Source organism: Mya arenaria, chromosome 6 (assembly GCF_026914265.1).
Source record: "Mya arenaria isolate MELC-2E11 chromosome 6, ASM2691426v1".
Taxonomy (NCBI): Eukaryota; Metazoa; Mollusca; class Bivalvia; order Myida; family Myidae; genus Mya; species Mya arenaria.
Genome location: NC_069127.1, coordinates 64,820,449 through 64,844,207, shown reverse-complemented (window position 1 = coordinate 64,844,207; position 23,759 = coordinate 64,820,449). Strand labels below are relative to the sequence as shown.

Below are 23,759 nucleotides of genomic sequence, written 5' to 3'. Positions count from 1 at the left end.
TGACACCCAGTGGCTAGTTCTTTTATATGTTCTCTCATACCTAGACGGTCAATGACACCTAGTGGGTAAGACAGCAGTTCAATTATATGTTCTCTCATACATAGACGGTCAGTGACAATGGAGGTGTACGTTTATTTTACAACGATACCGTTAAAGGGAAATTCATCACATGGACACCAGTGGGGGTATTAGTCATGATAGGTAAAGGGCCATAGTGCAAACACGGGATGTAACCCTGGTTAGAGCTTCTCTGGTTTTATAACGTCGCTTCCGTTCGACGGCTACTTTTTGTTTATTATGAGGCGGGTTACGAGCCTGTGATCCCGTGATTGACAGTCAAGTGTCTTGCCACCGACCAGCGGCTGTGATGATCATCATCATAGGATGAAAGTCACAGTTGAGGCTCTCAGTCTCCCTTGGTTGTGATGCATTTCGCCCGAACCTAGGCCCCTTGGAGACGCGCACTGAGCCAGGTCGATCCTCAATTTAACCAGGGCTGACGTTTCTGTATTCTCTTGTTTTGGCTGTGTAACGTTTAAAATGTTATTTACCATTATGTTTGGTCAAAATTGTTCTATTTGACTGATTCAATGGTGAGGGTAGATGTAAAGTTTTCCTTATGCGTCTAGGTATGAGAGAACATACTGTGCAGCCAATGGGCGAGGTATGCAGTGGGATCAAAAGCCATTGTGCAGCCTATGGGCGAGGTATGCAGTGGGATCGAGCCACTGCGCAGCCTATGGGCGAGGTATGCAGTGGGATCGAGCCATTGTGCAGCCTATGGGCGAGGTATGCAGTGGGATCGAGCCACTGCGCAGCCTATGGGCGAGGTATGCAGTGGGATCGAGCCACTGCGCAGCCTATTGGCGAGGTATGCAGTGGGATCGAGCCACTGCGCAGCCTATGGGCGAGGTATGCAGTGGGATCGAGCCACTGCGCAGCCTATGGGCGAGGTATGCAGTGGGATCGAGCCACTGCGCAGCCTATGGGCGAGGTATGCAGTGGGATCGAGCCACTGCGCAGCCTATGGGCGAGGTATGCAGTGGGATCGAGCCACTGCGCAGCCTATGGGCGAGGTATGCAGTGGGATCGAGCCACTGCGCAGCCTATGGGCGAGGTATGCAGTGGGATCGAGCCACTGCGCAGCCTATGGGCGATGTATGCAGTGGGATCGAGCCACTGCGCAGCCTATGGGCGAGGTATGCAGTGGGATCGAGCCACTGCGCAGCCTATGGGCGAGGTATGCAGTGGGATCGAACCACTGTGCAGCCTATGGGCGAGGTATGCAGTGGGATCGAGCCACTGCGCAGCCTATGGGCGAGGTATGCAGTGGGATCGAGCCATTGCGCAGCCTATGGGCGAGGTATGCAGTGGGATCGAGCAACTGCCGAGCCACTGCGCAGCCGATGGGCGAGGTATGCAGTGGGATCGAGCCACTGCGCAGCCTATGGGCGAGGTATGCAGTGGGATCGAGCCACTGCGCAGCCTATGGGCGAGGTATGCAGTGGGATCGAGCCACTGCGCAGCCTATGGGCGAGGTATGCAGTGGGATCGAGCCACTGCGCAGCCTATGGGCGAGGTACGCAGTGAGATCGAGCCACTACGCAGCCTATGGGCGAGGTACGCAGTGAGATCGAGCCATTACGCAGCCTATGGGCGAGGTACGCAGTGGGATCGAGCCACTGCGCAGCCTATGGGCGAGGTACGCAGTGGGATCGAGCCACTGCGCAGCCTATGGGCGAGGTACGCAGTGGGATCGAGCCACTGCGCAGCTTATGGGCGAGGTATGCAGTGGGATCGAGCCACTGCGCAGCCTATGGGCGAGGTATGCAGTGGGATCGAGCCACTGCGCAGCCTATGGGCGAGGTATGCAGTGGGATCGAGCCACTGCGCAGCCTATGGGCGAGGTATGCAGTGGGATCGAGCCACTGCGCAGCCTATGGGCGAGGTATGCAGTGGGATCGAGCCACTGCGCAGCCTATGGGCGAGGTATGCAGTGGGATCGAGCCACTGCGCAGCCTATGGGCGAGGTATGCAGTGGGATCGAGCCACTGCGCAGCCTATGGGCGAGGTATGCAGTGGGATCGAGCCACTGTGCAGCCTATGGGCGAGGTATGCAGTGGGATCGAGCCACTGTGCAGCCTATGGGCGAGGTATGCAGTGGGATCGAACCACTGCGCAGCCTATGGGCGAGGTATGCAGTGGGATCGAGCCATTACGCAGCCTATGGGCGAGGTATGCAGTGGGATCGAGCCACTGTGCAGCCTATGGGCGAGGTATGCAGTGGGATCAAAAGCCATTGTGCAGCCTATGGGCGAGGTATGCAGTGGGATCGAGCCACTACGCAGCCTATGGGCGAGGTATGCAGTGGGATCGAGCCACTGTGCAGCCTATGGGCGAGGTATGCAGTGGGATCGAGCCACTGTGCAGCCTATGGGCGAGGTATGCAGTGGGATCGAGCCACTGTGCAGCCTATGGGCGAGGTATGCAGTGGGATCAAAAGCCATTGTGCAGCCTATGGGCGAGGTATGCAGTGGGATCGAGCCACTGTGCAGCCTATGGGCGAGGTATGCAGTGGAATCGAGCCACTGTGCAGCCTATGGGCGAGGTATGCAGTGGGATCGAGCCACTGTGCAACCTATGGGCGAGGTATGCAGTGGGATCAAGCCATTACGCAGCCTATGGGCGAGGTATGCAGTGGGATCAAGCCATTACGCAGCCTTTGGGCGAGGTATGCAGTGGGATCAAGCCATCATGCAGTCTATGAGCGGGGACATATATTTATAAGCTCAAATAACCGTACGATCTTAGAATAAAGGAGAGATTTACCAATATGATGATGACTTGATCTGGGCGCAAACAGATATACTTTCGATGTGAGGGTGAAAGAAACTGTTTTAGGGTGAGTAGTTATTACAGAGGCGTGTGCTATAACAAACCAATGATGACGTGGGATTCGGAAGTTATTCGGATTCCACCTTAAGCATTTAAATATATTTCGGTAAACGTTTCGTACTTCATTTGAAACCAACTATATTAAGAAAGATACCTATGCGAAATGTATGAAGTATCACAAAAAACCCAATTCAAAATCAGCCAAATAACACATATAGAGATTGAGGTTTCCATTTCTTGTTAAAAATGAAATGATCTACAGTATTTATCTTTTCCAGGATGAAAAGTTCTACATCATTGTACAGAAGCGAGTCTTATACCAGACAGACGCTGACCTGATCCAGTGGTTCGTCTGTAACACTGATTTTGGATCCATCTTTCCCTTGCAGATTGACTTTGGGTAAGGACATAATAGGTCATTTCACGTCAGATTTTAGTTGAAAATTCAAAACATTTTCTAACTGCAATAATCCTCGACAAATTTCACGCTTATTCATTGTGTACATCGGATCACTGAACGCTTTGATGTAAAATGAAGCACTGTCAGCAACGTATCAAATATTTATGAACAAAAGTGTCACTTATTACATTCATTTTTTTTTTAAATATTCAAAATCTGAGCCCGTCAAATAACCTCTCAATCAACATGTCACTATTGTCCAACGAGGCAATGACCATGTGTTAATCATTACAACTATTTTAACACTTATATTTGCCTTTCTTATTTGAAATTTGCCTTTATAACACCGCTAAGGCCTCTTGTAATAGATATGTTCTGTTGCAGAGCAATTGAGGAGGACAATCTAACCACGTTTTCATCCAAACCTAACGGCGTACAGATGACGTTCACTTCCGCGGACGGTGGTGGCCAAATAGCGACCGGAAGCTCCATAAAGCTTGGGACGGAGTTAAACATGGTTATTACCATTGTAGATAATGACGGAGGTAATTTTAAGCAACACTTATATACCCATTCCAAGACGCAGTTTGAGTTAGGGCCGATTGTTTTGAACCACAAGTTAACAACGTGATCAATGCCATCATCGTTAACTTGTAAACGTGAACTATTTGATGATGAGCTCATATATTTAAACTAAAACAAGTTCAGCTGAACAGTTGTCTCAAAATCGTGTTAGAAATACTACAGATCAAGCTATTTTATCCATTAAACTTCCAGAGCAATACGATTTGAAGGTTAACAACAAACTAGTTAACAATGTTGTTAACTTCGACAAAGTTCTAAACCATCGACCCAATGTTTACTTCTCAATAAAACATTCAAGATTAAGGCTCAAACATACGTAATAGTTATATTAAATACTTCACACCGACTGTGGTAATTGTATATATCTAAGAATTATTTTAAACAATATTTTTTCTTGTTTACTCATGATTTGTTATTCTTAATATTAGCAAGAAAATTAACCAACTTGTATTTTTGATGTTCTATAATATGCGTTATATTTACTTCTTTAAGAATTTTTAGAAATTATATAAGAAAAATCTGTATGCTAATTAGAAAAAAACATTTTTCATTAATCAAAATCCATGTACAGTATGTATTTTGGCTAATTGAAATAAGCGACTTAAGCCTGTTAAGCTTAAGAATTTTCGAGAAATTGGGGCCAGATGATTATATTGAAAATATCTTCCAGTTTCTCGCAAATCCATTCACACGTGTCCGAGTAGAAAAAAACGAAATATGAAAAATGAAACAATTCCATACAGAGGTGTATATTTATATCCACTCAGGTATGTTTGACATTCTCCCAAGGACCTGCTGGACGTCTTCAGTGCCCCTGATCTCCGACAAGTGTCCCATTGATGACGAATTGTTCGGCCCTTTCGTGAGGGCCGGCGCCGGAGTAATAAACAACACTTTTCGGATGTTCCGCCCCACCGTTATGTCCGGGGGACCCTATGACGTCGTGTTCACGTGCATACTTCAGGTGTGCATGTACTCGTGTGAAGAGGTAGGCGATCGATTATGTAATAAGGCACTACGTTTATGTTAGCGTTTATGATAGCGGAATGGCCCCAATTTTTCGAAACATCTTGAATCCCTTACAACAGGATCAAGTTAAGCCAACTATTATTGTATTGGAATGCATTGTGTGTTTTTCCTTTTTTGTTAAGTCTCTTGAGACTTATTAAGAAAATCAATTTGAAGATGATCATGATAAACTATGTTTTGGTTTATAAAGTCGAGTAAATTGGGCTAAATGATATACAGTTCAACCCCGTTGGCTCGAACTCCTAGGGACCGGCGAAAATTACCCGGAACCTCGGAAAATTCGAACCAAGCGGGAATTCTTACCTTCGGTATAATGAAATGAGTTCTTAACATCCAGTTCGAGCCAACGAAGAATTCGAGCCAAACGAGTTAGACCCAACAGGGTTCGACTGTATAATGCTTAAAACATTTAGGGAAATGGGGGGGGGCGTTGCCATCCATGAAATATGCTGTATCTCCGTATAAGCATTTTTTTATATATTGCTACCAATAATTGTCTCTTATCCTGTCACTGGATATTGATATGACGCGAATGACGCCCGGCCTGGTCACTTGTCAGGGGCGTAGCTAAGGCCTAAAACACTTGTAGGCTCGATGATTCTATGTGAGTTTGGGGACTTTCATATGCACATTACACACACTTAGTTATTTTTGCAGTGATAACAATATAATAAAGCCATACACCCTGCACGTAGTTAAAATAAACACCGAACTTACTTTGGTTAAAATAAAACATTTTTTAGTTGTTCAAAGTGTTTGAGTAGCTATTAGTTTTTATTGCATTTTTTGGTTATCTGAAATTGTCATTTTTCATAAAAAGTTGTAGGCCCAGGCCTACAAGGCCTATATGTAACTACGCCACTGCAGTTGTTGGAGATTGTTAGTCAAAGGCGATCATAGACATCCATTAGATATTACAACCATGTGCTATAATTGATTGGTGAACTATAATCCCTGTATTGGTCAACTTGTCCGTCTACGCGTCTTTCTGTAAAATTGTCTTTGCCTCTTAGTATCAGTAAACACTTTGTCTAAAACTCCTTCCAGCCGAAATGTGACGAAAACACAACGGACACCGACAGTGAGAGGCGAAGACGAGAAGCGGAGGAGGACCGACAGCTGTCCATGACTCTAGGGGCCATGCTAAGAGCTTTCGCAGAAGGTAAACAGTTCATTGGAACACCGATGAAATATAAGACGTGGCCATTCACAATTCTTCAAACTTTGTTTAGGGTCTTCAGGATACTATACTAAAGTTGTCTATTTCACGATCCTTCCCCCAAATTCGGAGCATAAACTTTGGAAAACATATCCATGATGATGCTTAAGAATACTTGATGTTTGGTCGGAGTCAACATGCTTGGTTATTTTAGGTCAGTATACATCTTTATCTAATTTGTTTATTGACACATTATGGCGTCAGAAATATGGTTTTGACGTCAATCAAAGGAAGACCTTTATGCATAATTAACTAAACAATAGTTCATATACTGAGCATCGACCTGTTTTATTAGCCCGTATGAATTAGGTATTGCTACAAGTTTTATTACTATGTTAAAGGGTCAATTTCATCCTGATTCCCATAAAATACTAAAACACGTATTAATCTACACACAGTGGAAACTCGCTATGTCTAAGTCGCTCTGACCTCGAAAATACTTCGAGTTAACGAACTTTGGAGATAACCGAAACACAAAAGATGTATTACTAAACCAAACACATTAAAAAGTTCGACATAACCAGAATATCGAGATAACAGAGTTCGACATAATAAGTTTCGATTGTAATACCATCAGTAATATAATGATAAATATTTAACTCAAAAGTTAAAACAAATAACTCAGTTAAGCGATAAGGCATGAATAATCTTTTTTTTTGAAATATATGTATTTTTTGTGAACAATCAAAAATAAGCTTTATTTGCATAACAACCTTCGTTTACAAGTCATGTACTACATGTCCTATCTTATATTATCTTATTAGATTACAAGATGGTGATGAAAAAATGAGCCGACTGAATATTAAAACTTTAAAACATATACTGCATAAATAAATAGTGTAGTTTTATTAGTCATTTTGCCCCGCCGAGTGCCAAGGTCTTGCATTTTCGCATTTTCACTCATTCGCCGCGAGCATTCGAATACTATGATGTTGCCTCATTGAGTTTATCGAATCAAATTTCCAATATTTTGTTTTAATAGCTTGTTTCTTCACTTCAGGGGAAAATTTGATCCCTGACCCAGAGTCCCCCTTAACGTTCGACGTGTGTTTCTCAATTGAAACGTTTGGTGTCGCTGTAGCGTTAACGTCTCTTGTTACGCTGACGTTAGTTTCAATATTGAGCTACGTAGCCTACAGACATCACATCTTTAGCGTGGCGATTTCGTATTTAAATTCTTACAAGAAAGATAAAGAGAAACAAGGCGAGGAAAGCGATTCGGACCTGCCTAAAGAATGTTCCCTAAGGAAAAACGGAAAATCGCAACAAAACGGTACTATCCCTCTGGCTGATGACAGCAAAACAGCGACAAAAGGCTCGAAGAAGGTAGACACCGATGAAAGGAAGTTTCAGACAGATTCAAACGTTTTGTATCCTAACCTTGGTCAAAACAGAACAGTGAGGAGAAAATCCATAGAACTGAGAGTTATATAAACAATAGACAGTCAGGGTGAATTACAATGCTGTTTGTGTTTTTGTGTTTTTGTTGTTTTGATTTCGTATGAATAGCAATTCAAACGCATAAGCTACAAAATGCTTTGCTAAATATATGGTACTTGATTAAAATGCACCAAAATTTATACAATGTATAGTAATATATGTGTACAACCATCACATGATAGGTCTTCACAGTGGACGTAGGTTTGCATAATGCACTAGTCAATTGTAACCACGCCCCACCCCCAAATCCGGGGGTATTCCGGGGAAAGCCGGGGAAATGGGCCGTGTTTTAACTTTCCAGGAGGCCCCGCTGTGCCGGGTGAATGCGGTGATTATGTCTTCGCGCAAAATATGGCGGGGAAGGGGCTTACCTAGGGTCCATGGGGTATTTGGCGTGAATTTTATTATCAGTTCGAGATTGGGATTTTACCCGGACTTGGCTGGGCCGAAAGTCAAAGTTCCCGCTATTCCTCGGACCTTGGGAGCAGTGTTTACAATTGACTGGTGCATAATGAATATATGAATGCATAATCTCCCGGGGTACTGTATTTATTCACCTCGTGGTTTAAGAGATAACGGAGCTGAAAATAAGTATAATAATACTACTAGTATTTAAATATTCATATCTCGATATTTTTTGCTCTTCAATATAAGTCAAAATATTTATTACTTTATGTAAAGCACCGACACACGGTACGACACGCAGCGGTTACTTCCCTTTGTATGACAAGGTAGGCGCTGCGTCGGGTTTAGACTTATCACCGCCGTCATGTTCAATCACTGTGATGCTGATCTAAGTCACGTGACGTCAATCAAAGAGTTGAAATATTCCTTTGTTTTGAAAAAGATTTCAATCTATTTTCTAAATCTAAATACAATATTTTTATGAAAATCAAAACCATGTAAAATCTGGCTAATTTTCGTGCGTGGAGGCATATATCAATGAATGTCACTTCGTTATGGATTTGGTACTGAGTACTCCATATTACCCAGTAGAAGTCTCGGTACTGAGTGCTCCATATTTCACAGTAGAAGTCTCGGTACTGAGTGCTCCATATTTCACAGTAGTAGTCTCGGTACTGAGTGCTCCATATTTCACAGTAGAAGTCTCGGTACTGAGTGCTCCATATTTCACAGTAGTAGTCTCGGTACTGAGTGCTCCATATTTCACAGTAGAAGTCTCGGTACTGAGTGCTCCATATTTCACAGTAGTAGTCTCGGTACTGAGTGCTCCACATTTCACAGTAGTAGTCTCGGTACTGAGTGCTCCATATTTACCAGTAGTAGTCTCGGTACTGAGTGCTCCATATTTACCAGTAGTAGTCTCGGTACTGAGTGCTCCATATTTACCAGTAGTAGTCTCGGTACTGAGTGCTCCATATTTACCAGTAGTAGTCTCGGTACTGAGTGCTCCATATTTACCAGTAGTAGTCTCGGTACTGAGTGCTCCATATTTACCAGTAGTAGTCTCGGTACTGAGTGCTCCATATTTCACAGTAGTAGTCTCGGTACTGAGTGCTCCATATTTCACAGTAGAAGTCTCGGTACTGAGTGCTCCATATTTCACAGTAGAAGTCTCGGTACTGCGTGCTCCATATTTACCAGTAGAAGTCTCGGTACTGCGTGCTCCATATTTCACAGTAGAAGTCTCGGTACTGCGTGCTCCATATTTACCAGTAGTAGTCTCGGTACTGAGTGCTCCATATTTCACAGTAGAAGTCTCGGTACTGAGTGCTCCATATTTCACAGTAGAAGTCTCGGTACTGCGTGCTCCATATTTACCAGTAGAAGTCTCGGTACTGAGTGCTCCATATTTCACAGTAGAAGTCTCGGTACTGAGTGCTCCATATTTCACAGTAGAAGTCTCGGTACTGAGTGCTCCATATTTACCAGTAGTAGTCTCGGTACTGAGTGCTCCATATTTACCAGTAGAGGTCTCGGTACTGAGTGCTCCATATTTCACAGTAGAAGTCTCGGTACTGAGTGCTCCATATTTACCAGTAGTAGTCTCGGTACTGAGTGCTCCATATTTCACAGTAGAAGTCTCGGTACTGAGCGCTCCATATTTCACAGTAGAAGTCTCGGTACTGAGCGCTCCATATTTACCAGTAGTAGTCTCGGTACTGAGCGCTCCATATTTACCAGTAGTAGTCTCGGTACTGAGCACTCCATATTTACCAGTAGTAGTCTCGGTACTGAGCACTCCATATTTACCAGTAGTAGTCTCGGTACTGAGCACTCCATATTTACCAGTAGTAGTCTCGGTACTGAGCACTCCATATTTACCAGTAGAAGTCTCGGTACTGAGCACTCCATATTTCCCAGTAGTAGTCTCGGTACTGAGTACTCCATATTTCGCAGTAGTAATCTATAGAGCCAAGTAGCATTTGTATTACGCGGCCGAGGAATGAACCCGCTATCCACTTTATATCTAGAATTTGTTGCTTTACCTCTGATATATGGGCATACGACAAAAGTAATATTTGCAATGATCATCGTGTTGGGAATGACGATGTATTCTTAATACTCTCTTAAAAAGGACCCGTTCTTTCATTTCGATTGATTTTTATTCGTTAAAACATAACATTTTCTAACAAAATAAATTTAACTAATAAATTTTCAATGAAACTGCAGTTCTTCAGAAACAGAAATACAGACAGCGTGAAAATCTTTTCCCACCGAGATTGGAATGTGAAGTATTTGCCTAAACCCCAAATATAACATTGTGACAAATGGAATAACAATTTGTTTCAATTCATTTTCAATCTCGTGGTAAATGACTTGGGCGTTTCTGCACTCCATAATAAGCAATCGGAACACCAACATTTCCGGAAATTGCCGGATATTGCCGACAAGTTCCGATTGACAACGGAGATTGTCAAAAGACAAATACAGTGAAACAGCTTTACAATAGTGCTTATTCAACACGGAAATATTTTCTCACGACGTCAATAGGATCTTTAATAATAAAGCACTTAACAAAAAACAATAATATAATTCAAACACAAAATAAACAAACAAATAAGGCTGTCTGTATTTCTGCTAGTGATGTCTGGTTTTAAGAGGACAAAGTTTAAACAAAACAAGCAGTCGATAACATATGACAAGAAGATGTTATCCTATGGCTCCTATCGTCATTCACGAAATGATAAGATTGAGTTAGCGATGAACAAACATGACAGAAGTACGAGGTAAATGTATAGATGATGAAAACAACTAGAATGCCGATACAAGGTCCTTAATAATATTACCAAACGTATTTTTACATTCCAACTATCTTAAAATTTCCGGTGGAAAACTATTCATCATCCCGAATAAGCTTACGAAAATACCGGAAATGTCCGAAGTGACTCTCAGCAAACTCCGTGTCTATCGTATATCTGTCAGGGAAATGGCCAAATCCTAAAAGTCTTTACTATCAATTTTCTCAGATATTCGCAAATATGACTATAAGTAAAACAACTAATTTCACATAAGGAGAGAAATAAATGGCAATTTCGTTAACAGAAACCATTCGCTATTGTAATAACCTTTATGAATGTGTCTGTCTAAAATGTTGCATTTCTTTGTCTGATTGTAAACTTGAACCTATTCCAAATGTCTGGACATTGTATGGCCAAAGTCGGCCAACTCTTGTACTGGCACCTTATTGTCAATCAAAGAGCTCTGATAACATCTTTCCTATCAAACTATCAAACTTGTTATCAACTGCTATATAGATTGATTGTATATAACAAGTGGCTTGTTGGAATACACACTTTTTGAATACATGGTTTGATTTTAGACGACAAGAGATGTTTAAAAGCTTTGAGATAAATCATTGTTTTGAAATGAATATATTTTAAATAAACATGTAAACAAAACATGAACATTTTTTTATCTTCCTTGCATACTTGAAACAAATAATCTGAGATTTTATGTAAACCGTACTGTCAAGTAAAGTGAATCGAATCCAACTTATGAGGAAGATCTACACAAATAAATTTCAAAAATGTAAATTCTACAATATAATTTCGTGAAATGACTCTTTATGCAAATTCAGATATTGATTGAAAAAAGCCTAAGTACATATTTGCCGGGTATACGGCGTTTGATGACAAGTATCACATAAGATTTACATTAACTAAGAGAATTCATTTAATTACAAATTCATTCAACAACAAGTGACATATAACAAATAAAATATATCCATAGCTTATCCAAGATTCATAGCTTATTAACAAAAATAAAAACAATTAATTGCGGTGGTTCTTAATAATATTCTTTTCATTATTTTATTTGGAAGAATAATAAGCGATATCTATACCGAATAAAATCACAACAAAAACAACATTGAAAGACATTCGTTAGTTTAACATCCAGAAAATGAAAATTCTGAGACAAGGAAATTAACCCGAAGTTCACCCGTCTGAGTTGAAATGCATGTCTGTGATTCTGTGAAATAAACCCCGTCTGTAAGAACCTTAAATACGATCTAAGAAGGGATTTATTTCAATCAAGCTCAAGTCATTAAACGCTCTCTTGTCAGTATAAGACATTTTAAGACGTTTTACGGCTAAGACCACTGCGCTTTTGTATTTTGGTTTCACCGATCTGTTCCAAAGGAATGTCGGTTATCGGAGGATGGAATAAAAAAGAATTAAAAAATGAGATTGGACGAAATCTTCTAGTAAAACCATGAATAATATTCCTAGAATGGTGTACAATTCATAAACGTTTTATTCATAATTTGAAAATGCCATTAACTTGAACTTTTATAGTCAGATACACATCTTGTTCACTTATGACGTGATGTGACATGCCGAATGCAAGAGAAAAGGATTAGAAAGAACGATTGGAATTTTTACTACCAGTTTTTTCTGTTTGAAAGCCTCGGAATCAATGAAACAAACAACGAAATATCAGTGGCCTAAGCAACGATAACAGTCAGAACCGGTACGGCTTAACTCGCAGGAGAATACTCCTGCTTGTCGGAAATGATGCAAAATGATCACAAATTCTCCTCTCCCTCCAAACAACTCTCAACAAATACAGAGTCATTTTCATCCTTGTCTATCCTCCCTTTCCACAGCTTGACATTCTTGTTCAAAATGGTTTCTACACTGGTAACGTCTTGCGTAGCGGAAACACGTGTCTTCATAGACTTTGAGCGCAGCCTGGGTGTCAAGGTTGACTGGAATACAGGAAATGCTGACGTCAGTCTTTCCTCATCGGAACTAACGTCATCACCATCTGATGACGTCATGCTGTCGCTCTGAGACTCTTCCGTTAAGCATTCTTCTGACAATTCTAAAAATAAAAGTATTTGAAATAAGTTCTCAAAAAGATATTTAAAAATTAATATAGTTGTTGGCGACGTCGGGGATACCTACCACCGGCTTAACTTAATTCTAACGAACATACGTGTGCATTGTTCTCGCGTGTTTTCTTTGCAAACACTGACGTAACACGTTCGTACATATTGGGCCGTTTGTCCAGAACGTTTTAAAAGTTAACGACGTGATTAACGACATCGGTGTTAAACTTTAAAGGCGAAATATTTTATGGAGGGCTCAAATATATATATAAACAAGTACGACTGAAATAGTTTTCTCAAATATTGTTAAAAAATAAAAGAGGCCAGAAGTGTATACATTAAACTTCCGAAGCAGTAAAAATTTGAAAGTTAACAACAATAAAGTTAACAACGTTGTTAACTTTAACAAAGTTCTGAACAATCGGCCAAATGTTTAGTAAAACGCATCTACGTGGAAGTGGGGTGCGCAAGGTATTACCTAACTCTTTAAGTAACATATATAGGTTAGTAATTATGCCAACATCTTTTGATGGTAATAAAAACAAGAATACATTGATGTTGTCCATACTGTGGCACTCACCATCGCTGGAGCATGACCATGTTCTAGTTCGCTCTTCCGGTATGACGTCACAATATCTGGGTACGCTCTGTTGCCTCACGAGAGGGCTCTGCCAAGATGGCGTCGTCTGGGTTATTGAGGCGCTGTTCAAAACGAGCGTCCGGTTGCGCATGCGCTTTTTGCGTGTCTTCTCGGTCTTCTGCTCTTTGCTGATGCTCTTGATGGCGTCATTCATTGTGATAAATTGTTGCATCAATGTGACGTCTTGGTGACGTAGAGATTTCTGAAAATGAAATTGTCACACTGTTTTATTTTCAGTCTATTAGTAGACTCGCCTTCGCCCATTAAGATCCATTAGAAGAAAACCACCAATAATAGATTACAAAAGTATAATACGAATGCTCTCAACTTTACCAGCAGGATAACCGTTAATCTATTTTAAGATGCATTATTTTGTTAATGCAATGTACTGAACAGGAAATGTTAAGGTTTTGTCTGAAACAAAAATAAGTACGCCAGAAATGCTCCAAAATATATATCTTTTCGATGCTTGGAGTAATAATCTATATAGCACTAGCGGTTCCAGGAGAGGGGATGGGGGGTGCGTACCAGGCGTACTAAAATACTTCTATAAAACATCATTTCGGACTAGAAAATGTTAAAATATTCTATGGAGACCACCCACAAACCCACCTGCCAACACTTAAAACCAGATAGATTTCGGTTCTGAGGAAGGGGTGCTAGTTAAAATATTACACCCTTAAGTTAGACCCCTTCTTACGTCAAATCTTAGATCCGCCCCAGTATTTGAGCAATCGGAGCCACCCGAGCATATTATGAAGCTTGCCGGAGACGGCCGAAGTGTCACGACTGTCTATAGAACATGCTGCCTGACGCCAGTTTTAAATGAAATTGCCGTGTAAATGACAGCAATTATGTTTTCTATTTCAGAATAATTGTTACCATAGTGACAAGTTATAAATCTCAGATACCAAGAAAATATCCTCTTTTCATTCTTTTCTGTTATTCATATATCGTATTTTCTAATAATTAGTAACATAATGGACATTACGTAAAAGCTGTATCGTATTTCTTATACAGCTATGAACATCGGAGAACTTTTTTTTTCTACGAGTATATTTCAGATCATAAATTTTATTGATGTGTTTTTCATTTTCTAATTTCTGAAGAAGTCTTAAATCTTAAATTACAAAACGGTCGTCTCATTCTGTTATACACAGTCACAGGTGGTTATTTTCATTCGATTTAAAACGTTTAAATACTCCGAAGCCATCAGTTTATTATAAATATAAAATGAATAAAATAATTACTCATTACAAATTGGCAGCGCAGCACAATTACAAGCATTTTTTGTATGACGTGATTTGATGGATGTCTATTTGAATGACCAAAATTCTAATCCGAAGATGATGTATTGTTTTAAGATGATAAAATGACGCTAATTTGTAACCTTTAATGAATTCTTAAACTCTTATGTCAATCAAAGTCGTACATGAAACGAATTTAAATCATAACTGATTGAGAATTATGATAGCCTGTTTTACATTTTGGCTAATTTGATATTGATAAATATTAGACCAAATATAGTTTGTTTCATATTTTGCCCAATTTGGTATTACAGAATGTCAGACCAGAATTTTGCTTCGCATGTATCAATTCTTCAGTGAATAAGCACTTTTGCAAAGTTCATTAGGTTATTAGAATGATTGAATTACGGATACAAGATATAGAATTAAAATAGTTCTTCAATAGAAATGGTGTATTTTAGAGTTTATTTCAATATCCCATGCTTTGTTCCGTATTTAAATATTTTAGTTAGGTTTCGTGTAATAATGATAATCAAATTCTATTTTATATGACCACAGTTTGTATTTGTATTTAAACACATTCTTAATGTGGATCTGTTTGTAACTAAAGCCTTGAAAACTATAATAGTCTAATCATATTGTAATAATGATAGGTAACATTAGGCGACTATAAAATAATTGCTAGATTTTCATCCCCGCCCGCCCCCTCTTGTTTCCACCGTACCTTTACTTGTATTGACTCAAATAAAAATGTTGAACTAGAGTCTGTATTTGCGTATCTGTCCGGTACTGTCCGGGGCCGGCGTTTATTCATACCTACGGTGTTGATGTAATCATTTACATGTAAAAATGAGAATTGTTACGATGGTGTTCGTGGCTCGCCTAGAAACACATGTATATGGTCCATAATGCAATAAGAAAGAACATGAGCATATATATTCAACGGTAAAACAGGCATCTTAAAAAATGAATAAATAAAATGTCACCCCGCCCCCGTTAACAAAAGAAATTTGATGAAAATCTAACAATTCATTTTTATTGGCCTTAATATATATACAGGTGTTACAATTTTGATAAAGTCCCAGTAAATCAGACATCGTTTAGTAATAATGAATACCATAAATGTAAGGGTTATGGTTGGGGTCAGTGTATGGTATTACAAAAATGTGAAAGATTCAGTTTATATACAGGTGAAAGGGACCATATTTCACTCTTAAACACCCCCTCCAAGATTATCCAAATTGTTACCATTTGAAATCTCTTTAAACAATAGCAAATCAAAGATCCATTTCGATCTTAAAACAAAAACTGTAATCTTTATAGCTAAAAAAGGAAATCTTTGTAAAACAATACCCGGCTATGGGGGAAATTCTTTTAAGCTTTCAACATGGGCTTTTAGTGAATGATCACTCATGAAATTTACCTTTTTTAAATCAGATTGAATGTTTATTCATTTGTGAATCTTAAAAGGAATGTGTGAATTTGAGTAATTAATGAGACATTTATGTTCAGTCAGTAGAACATAGGTTTAAGTTACAGAAAGAGGGTCATTTTGTCATCTAATCAATGAACGTATTGTACGATCGCTTTTCTAACAGTGGTTTGGGAAAGGTGAGTGATTTTAAAATATGAGTTTAGTTTTTTTACGAAGTACCATTAAAGCTGCACACTCACAGATAGACCAGTTTTGGCATCATTTGTTTGTCTTGGAATGAGCAACTGTCTCAGAACCAGTGGTACAAGACAGAATATCAGTATTTACGTCCGCCTATTTTATGGCTAACAGCGCTACTTACGATTTAAGAAAAATGAAATTTACGGCGATTTTTATTAAAACAACTGAGATCTTTTGTGATTTATCTTATATGACAGAATTGAGGGCATTGATACCAAAATCAGCTGATTCGGAGACAAAAAACTACAAAAATGGTCGAACTGTCAATCTGTGGTGATGCAGCTTTAATGTTTCTTCGAAAAAAAACAACTGAACTCATCTCTTATATACCCTGACACATATATCAGAAATAAAAATGCATACTCATTGACAAGACATGAAGTTTGATTAATAGCCAGTTCACCTGAAACTTTTATATTACAGTTTCAGGTAATTGGGTGTTTTATTTCAATTGCTATGTATTCTAGCTCGGAAGTATGAGGTTATATAAAATATGAATTTAGTTTTATTTCCAAGAGTACGAATGAGGCCCTTAGTCGCTCGACTATCCCCAAACCACTGTGGTTTTAATAAGTACATGTAATTATACTAACTAGCTCATTACTAAGAGCTTTATCTGCCTGTTTTTGCAAAGTTTATTTTATTGTTACTGTTAATCGATCATTTTGATTTGTGAAATTGTGAAATTTGCAAAACATTTAAAAACTTAAGTTCTCAATCATACGATAAGTTGTCGTCTACCAGTTGATTTGGTTTCTTCGATATCTTGATTGTTACTATCAATGTGATGCAATAACTTTAAATATGGCCAAACAACTACTCTATATCTGTGATATTATTGGGGGTCTAACTAGACTTGTACTCAGTGGAAAATCAAAACAAGCATTTGCAAAAAACTACACCCCGACTCGACAACAAAACCGCAATGTTTCTTGTTTCTTTCAAAAATTGGTGAAGATCTAACTCTCTTTTCAAACCAAAAAAAGTACTTATACTAATTAATGTGTTCAACAACCAGTTTAAAGATATGTAACCATGTTTAAAGATAAACCCTTATATTTTTTAATTGATAATATATTTTGAGAGGAAAAATGAATGATATACCAATTTTGTCAATTTTAGGGCGATTTTTAAATTTCGACGCTCTACTCAGACTTTTTCTATTATTAACTTTGGAAAAGCAAACAATTTTAGTTTAAAGCAGAAAGAATACGTGGAAAAACGGTACGCACTATTTCTATTTTTATTTTGGAAGATTTGAGAACTTTTCATCTTTGAAAAATGAATGTTGTGAAAAATATACCACAGTATCCTTAAAATGACCTTAAAAATCATGATGAAGACAAAAAAATAATAATAAAAAACTATAAAATAATTATTATGAGAATCATACTGCTTTTGTTACTCTTTTTTCAAGTTCCGCTTTTCAAAACAACATTTAGCATTTCTAAAGAAATTTCAGGAACTATTGAAATAAGAGATTCCGCAGAACAATCTCAAACAGAATTTGAACAGGCAATGCAAATTTCGTTCCAGTTGGATTAGTTTGTGCGCGTATTTCAATTATTGTTCAATTTAGCGCGTGATGCACAATTTCAACGATCAAAGAAAGGCTTACTTTTAAATGTCATTTTGAATCAAACTGGAAATTGGACAGAATGAAAACAACTCCTTTAGGTCGAATTGATTTCCCGACGGCTATTACTTTAAGCGGAAAATAAATAGACAATACGTCTTTACGGGACTCTGCAAATTATATTATAGTTTTAAAACCAAGATGAGATTAAATTTCATACGAAAGGCAATTTAGAAATAAATAAAATTATTCAGAAATAAAACGCAAATCCTCACCATTTCGTCTCGTAAAGTCTGCAAAGCTGAATTAATTCTGTTCGTGGCGGCGTTGTATTCCGCGGCGTCGTTAACCAGTAAAGAATTCATTTTGTTATAATCGCAAACCGCAATCACGTTAAAAGTAGGTAAAACTATAAAACACAATTTTCCACAAGAAATGCGAGTTTCTGTTTAAGTTTCGTAAGTCTTCAGAAGCAAGTAGCTCACTGGTGTCTTTCTAATCGTTGTCTGAGGAAACCCAACCCTCGACTTAGTATTTTAAACCGCGATCAGGTTTAAGGTCACCTGAACGGGTCAACACGCACAGTAGACTAATAATGGTATCTGTCAATTCATTGATTGATCATAGCTTTGTTATATCCAGTATGGTAATACATTCAATTCGTGAGAACAAGATGGTTTAATGTCTGCAAAGCAAAGATTTAAATTAGTTTACTCTAAATATAGGCCTGAAAATTATATTGTAATTTATGATGAGTGAAAATGATAAATCATTGTGTGTGACCTTTCTAAAGTACAGTAGCATATGTCTTAATATAAAGTAAATAACTCAGTCATCGTAAAACAAACTGTATAGAAAAAGGTCCATTATTATACACTGTGTCATCTCATTATAAAAGGTTAATCGCTTCTGGATCCTGTTTAATTCATATAAGCATAAAAATCAATCGAAATAAATTATCCTATTAGGGGTCAATATATATATATATATATATATATATTGCTAGAGTTTCATCCCAGCCCCCTCCCCCCCCTATTTATTAGCAGCCCATTAAATTGTATTGACTCAAAGAAAAATGTTGAACTAGGATCTGTTTTTGCGTATCGGTCCGTTACTTTTCGGGATTGACGTTACTTAAAATGTACGGTGTCGATGTACAACATTCACGTGTTGAAAAGGAGAATTGTTACGATCGAATTCGAGCTTCATCTAGAAACACATGTATATAAAGAAGGAACATGCAGACACATATATAACGGTGAAAGAGTAAAGTAAGAAAAATATAGTCAGCCCCCGCCCCCATTAAAATGGATAAAAATCTAGCAATTAATTTATAACGGCCTTAAAGCACTTATTAAAGACGCACAATCTACTGTACCTAAATCATTTGTATTGTATTGTTTTGATAATTAAAGTCAGAGGTGTTCAACACGATAATACATTTAAATTAATATTATATAATTAATGATTAAAAATAAAATAATTTGACACCAACCTATACTGTGCGCCTTGATGTAATCAATCTTAATTTAATTAATTTAAATATAATTTGATTTATGTTTACGTGATATGAATCGATTTTGTTAACTGTACTTCTAATTTTTCATGTAAATAAAAATAGAAGTGTGACATTAAAATGGTTTTAATATTGACTTCAAACTCTCTGTCATGGTTACAATTTTTCAAAAATTAAATTTTTAATCAATTAGACTTATTTACAATCCAAATATGCTTTCAACATGAACACACGCCGTTTTGGCGATAACCTTCTTGGATAGAGGCCTAAATATTAAATACATGTTGTGGTTGGTTACCGTAGAATTGCTGACTTTCAGACATAAAGGACACCAAGGGCACACAATGTATCTCAGTTGACCTTGGTACGAGAGCCTAGGCTAAGTGTTGTAGAGATAGTGAAGAAAATAAAAATAGTGCACAAAAATGCGCGAATGCAACAGTAATTTTCATTGTTAAGACGGTTCCATATATCTGATCACCAGATATAATTTAACAAATAGAGTGTGTTCAGCTTTCCATTTCCGTTCATCTGAGTTATCAGGAATTAACAAAACAGACCGAATTTGATCTTGGTGTTCGCACAGATTTATGTGCCAAAGACAATTGAGGAATTACCCCTTTTAATGTAGTTTCATATCATGTAGAGCAGTTCTGACGGTGAATACAAACAAATATTTTCGAAGAGAGTTTGTTGTCCATCTACATGATTTGGTACAGTTTTTCTTCTTCCAGGTCGGTGTTCCCTATGCACATGCGCGAAGTTACTGTGTTTGTCAGCTATGGGTGCCGTTGTCTGGGGTCGTGATTACGAAAATGAAAAATGAAAAAAAAGGTCTTAGTTTAAACATATTTATTTTACAACGATTGTGAAACAAGTTATTACAACATTATATTAATCACTCTCGTTGGCACGATTTTACGCGAGAGTGTGATCTTGTGTTGTGTGGGAAACCGGAGAACCCGGAGAAAACCCACTTGTCCGGCTTGGTGACCACAAACCAAACTCACATGCGCCAAGACGGGAATTGAACCCGGGTCGCCTAGGTGAGAAGCGAGTGCGCTAGCCACTGCGCTAACCGGACAACCAAAAAATGTCTGAGTGTGAATTGTGGACTCAGTCTCAGCAACTGAGTGGAATTCCACACTCAGCTGAGCTTGACGAATATTGCATGATTTCTTAGAATCTCTGACTCAGTCTAAACTTTGAGTGTGAGTCCGAGTCCGCAATATTTATATTTGCATGAACGTAAGCGGTTATTGTTTCCTTTGAAAGCGTTACCGTTCTTGAACGCTACTCTGAATTTTTATTATGCATATTACCGCGGAAGTAATGCACCAGTCAGTTGTAACCACGGCTCCCCCAGGTCCGGGGACTAGAGGGGACTTTCGGTTCACCTAAGCCAGGGTAAAATCCCCGCCCAATTGCCCCCGCTCACCAGGTAGCCTAGGTAAGGCACATTCCCCGCCCGAAGACAAAACCGCCGCATTCACCCGGCACTGCGGAGCCACCTGGATGGTAAAAACACGGCTCATTTCCCCGGCTATCCCCGGTATACCCCCGGACCTGGGGGGCGTGGTTACAATTGACTGATGCATAAAATGTAAGTGCTTGAGGGATTGTCGGCTGTTTCGAAAAAAAGTGTCAAAGACAAACAAAGAACGTCATGGGAAGAACAAGAACGTGCTGTTGGTCGGTGAAGACAACAAGGTGGTTGAAGTCTTGAATGCTTAAGTTTCTACATCCTTATATCAAATTATGAGATAAAATAAATATTTATTCAAACCCAATTGAACTTATAGCAGTTGAAGCTTACGTCATGAACCTAAATTTAAAATATGTGTAATCTCACCTGTGGAATCGTTTTGACATCTATTCAGTACATATCTGAAATATTCATGTGACAATCTTTAAATAAAAAAAAGCATTTACGTTAGATCTTCTACTTCTTATTATTTCCGTTCAATTATACAAGCAAGCAAGCAAGCACAATTTAGTACCAAAATGTCCGTTTTTTGTTGCTGATGCGAAACGAGATCAGAAAAACGTAATTTGAAAGAGCATCACATTATTTTGAATGACAAAATTAACGATGTCATCCAAGTAACTGTACTATGCAGACGCACCGAGGTAGTTATAATAATCCAAATATCTGACTATTTGTTGAATTTCACAAGTATCCCAGAAGTTCATTTTTCGTGGTTTACCCTTTTTGAAAACCAACAACTGATTGTATTTGCTATTATGAAATATTCACAAAGCCGCGACAACTAACCATCACACGACTCTCATTTACTGATTTATTTAAGCTATAACGCCTGGACGATTTAAATTTCGCGCCAAAATACCAAGTGACTACATAGAGGGCGGAGCAAATAAGTCAATACCAAATAAGTAAGACTTCATTTTGACGTTCTATAGAAAATGGTTCAAAATCTCTCGACCATCGGCTTCGCTGCGCTCGCTCCATTTTTCTGTAGATCGCCAAAATTAACTCTGACATATACTTGAGTACTTTTTTCAATAATGAATCGGAATATGCTAATAAATTTAATGTCAAGGTACAATGTTACATGCGCCTTGCCTTTGTTGTGTTTGCAACTGGCCGTATCGTTAAATGTTTGGTTACTAAAACTGAATCTATAGAAAGTGTCCAAGTGATATTTTCTTGCTAATATGGTAGAAATGTTTATATACTGTAACAGGAAAAGAACATTACAGAATTAACCAATTCAATTTTTGAAGGAGGACACCTTACTCCATTTGGCATAGAAACTATATATTTTGGTTTCTGTTGGGGGGAGCTTCCCGCGCCTCCCTTAGTGCACCTCCTTCTACATCACTCTGTAACGTAACGATATGTCATACATTTGGCCCGTGAGAAATTCCTTCTTTATCAATCTCAAAGAACCATTTCTCCAGCCATATTCTCCTTATTGGTTTATAATTTGCTCCTTGAATACAAACCGTCCCTAAAAAGTCTTATTACCATGGTAATAGGAAAACACAACGCTTTTACTATTCGGAAGCCCTCTTTCGCCGTTTACCAGATATTCCGGAGGAAATATATATCTGAAGGTTTTGACCCCAACAAAAATGGAAACTATAATATTTGTCGAGTGAACGTTATTTTAGGTGTGTTGAGTGTTCTCTTACAAACATTTTACTATGTTTGATAATGTAATGGGTAATAGTCACGTGCAATACGCATCGAACTGTTTGATAATACTTATTAAATGGAAACTACATAGACAAATTGAGCGGGATGCATAAGATCCAGTGCCAATCAGAAATGATGTAGACCTTTGTTTTTAATATAATTATTTACTTAATAAGAAGGTCTCAAAGACTGTTTTTAACCAAAAAATCCCTGCTATTTGGAATGCATGTACTGATACTGTTTACTTGCACAAGACCCTTAAAGCCAGACAGACAATTAATCAAACGGACTGATTCTTTTGTAAGCAGTGCGACGTCAAATTACGGCTTCCCCATTGAGTAAGAGGTTTTTCTTCATGGCTGTTAGTATTGATTTGTGGGGTGGGGGTTACTTTAATGAAAACACCGGTCTATTCTTGGGCGTCAACCCCGTTGAAAGCTTTAGGCGTGCTAGATTGCGGGATAAAGTGCACAGAGAGAATGGATCTTTTGACAGTTTCAATACAGTATACAATGATTATCGTCGTACCATAGTTTCATTATTTTGCTACATTATTATGTGAGTTGAACTTTTGCCAACATTAAAATGAACACACAGTTGAAGTAATGAAAACAATAATTGATGTATTGCCACTTGTGACAATAATTGATGTATTGCCACTTGTGACAATAATTGATGTATTGCCACTTGTGACGCTTATACATATGTCAGATAATTGAAGTTACGACTAAATTCCGGTTTTTAAACGGCTCTCCAGTTCTTGAACAAGCGCCCGCATATAACACTGTCACACGGGCCGTCATTTTAACGTCTCACCAGGGAGACGATTAGAATGGTTTGGTAAGGTCTGCAACCATGGGTTGATAGTTAAGTGTCTATCCACTTGACACAGATCCATCACATGCTTTAGTTTCAACGCGCACGTTTGCGTAGCCCGAGTTGTTATAGCAGGCAGTGTAAAACCTTCATGTCTTATTCTTCTTGTTCTTATATATTTCATGGGACAGGGATACTAAAAATGGCAAACCATTAACAAAATTTGTTAAAAAAATAACTATCTTTCATTAAAGTAAAGTAATAA

At 38.6% G+C, this 23,759-nt stretch overlaps 2 protein-coding genes across 2 annotated transcripts; both read right to left on the bottom strand.

Annotated features, from left to right (window-relative positions):
• Positions 1-8,553: 8,553 nt before the first annotated feature.
• On the bottom strand, positions 8,554-10,292 carry LOC128237968 (mucin-22-like). The gene is made up of 2 exons (XM_052953543.1): positions 10,248-10,292; positions 8,554-9,936 (listed from the first exon to the last, which is right to left on the bottom strand). The coding sequence occupies exons 1-2, from the start codon at positions 10,290-10,292 to the stop codon at positions 8,554-8,556; spliced, it is 1,428 nt and encodes a 475-aa protein (XP_052809503.1).
• On the bottom strand, positions 10,114-18,492 carry LOC128236768 (uncharacterized). The gene is made up of 3 exons (XM_052951879.1): positions 18,278-18,492; positions 13,445-13,706; positions 10,114-12,857 (listed from the first exon to the last, which is right to left on the bottom strand). Exons 1-3 carry the CDS (start codon positions 18,365-18,367, stop codon positions 12,559-12,561), a joined length of 651 nt encoding a protein of 216 aa, XP_052807839.1. The 5' UTR covers positions 18,368-18,492; the 3' UTR covers positions 10,114-12,558.
• Positions 18,493-23,759: the final 5,267 nt, after the last annotated feature.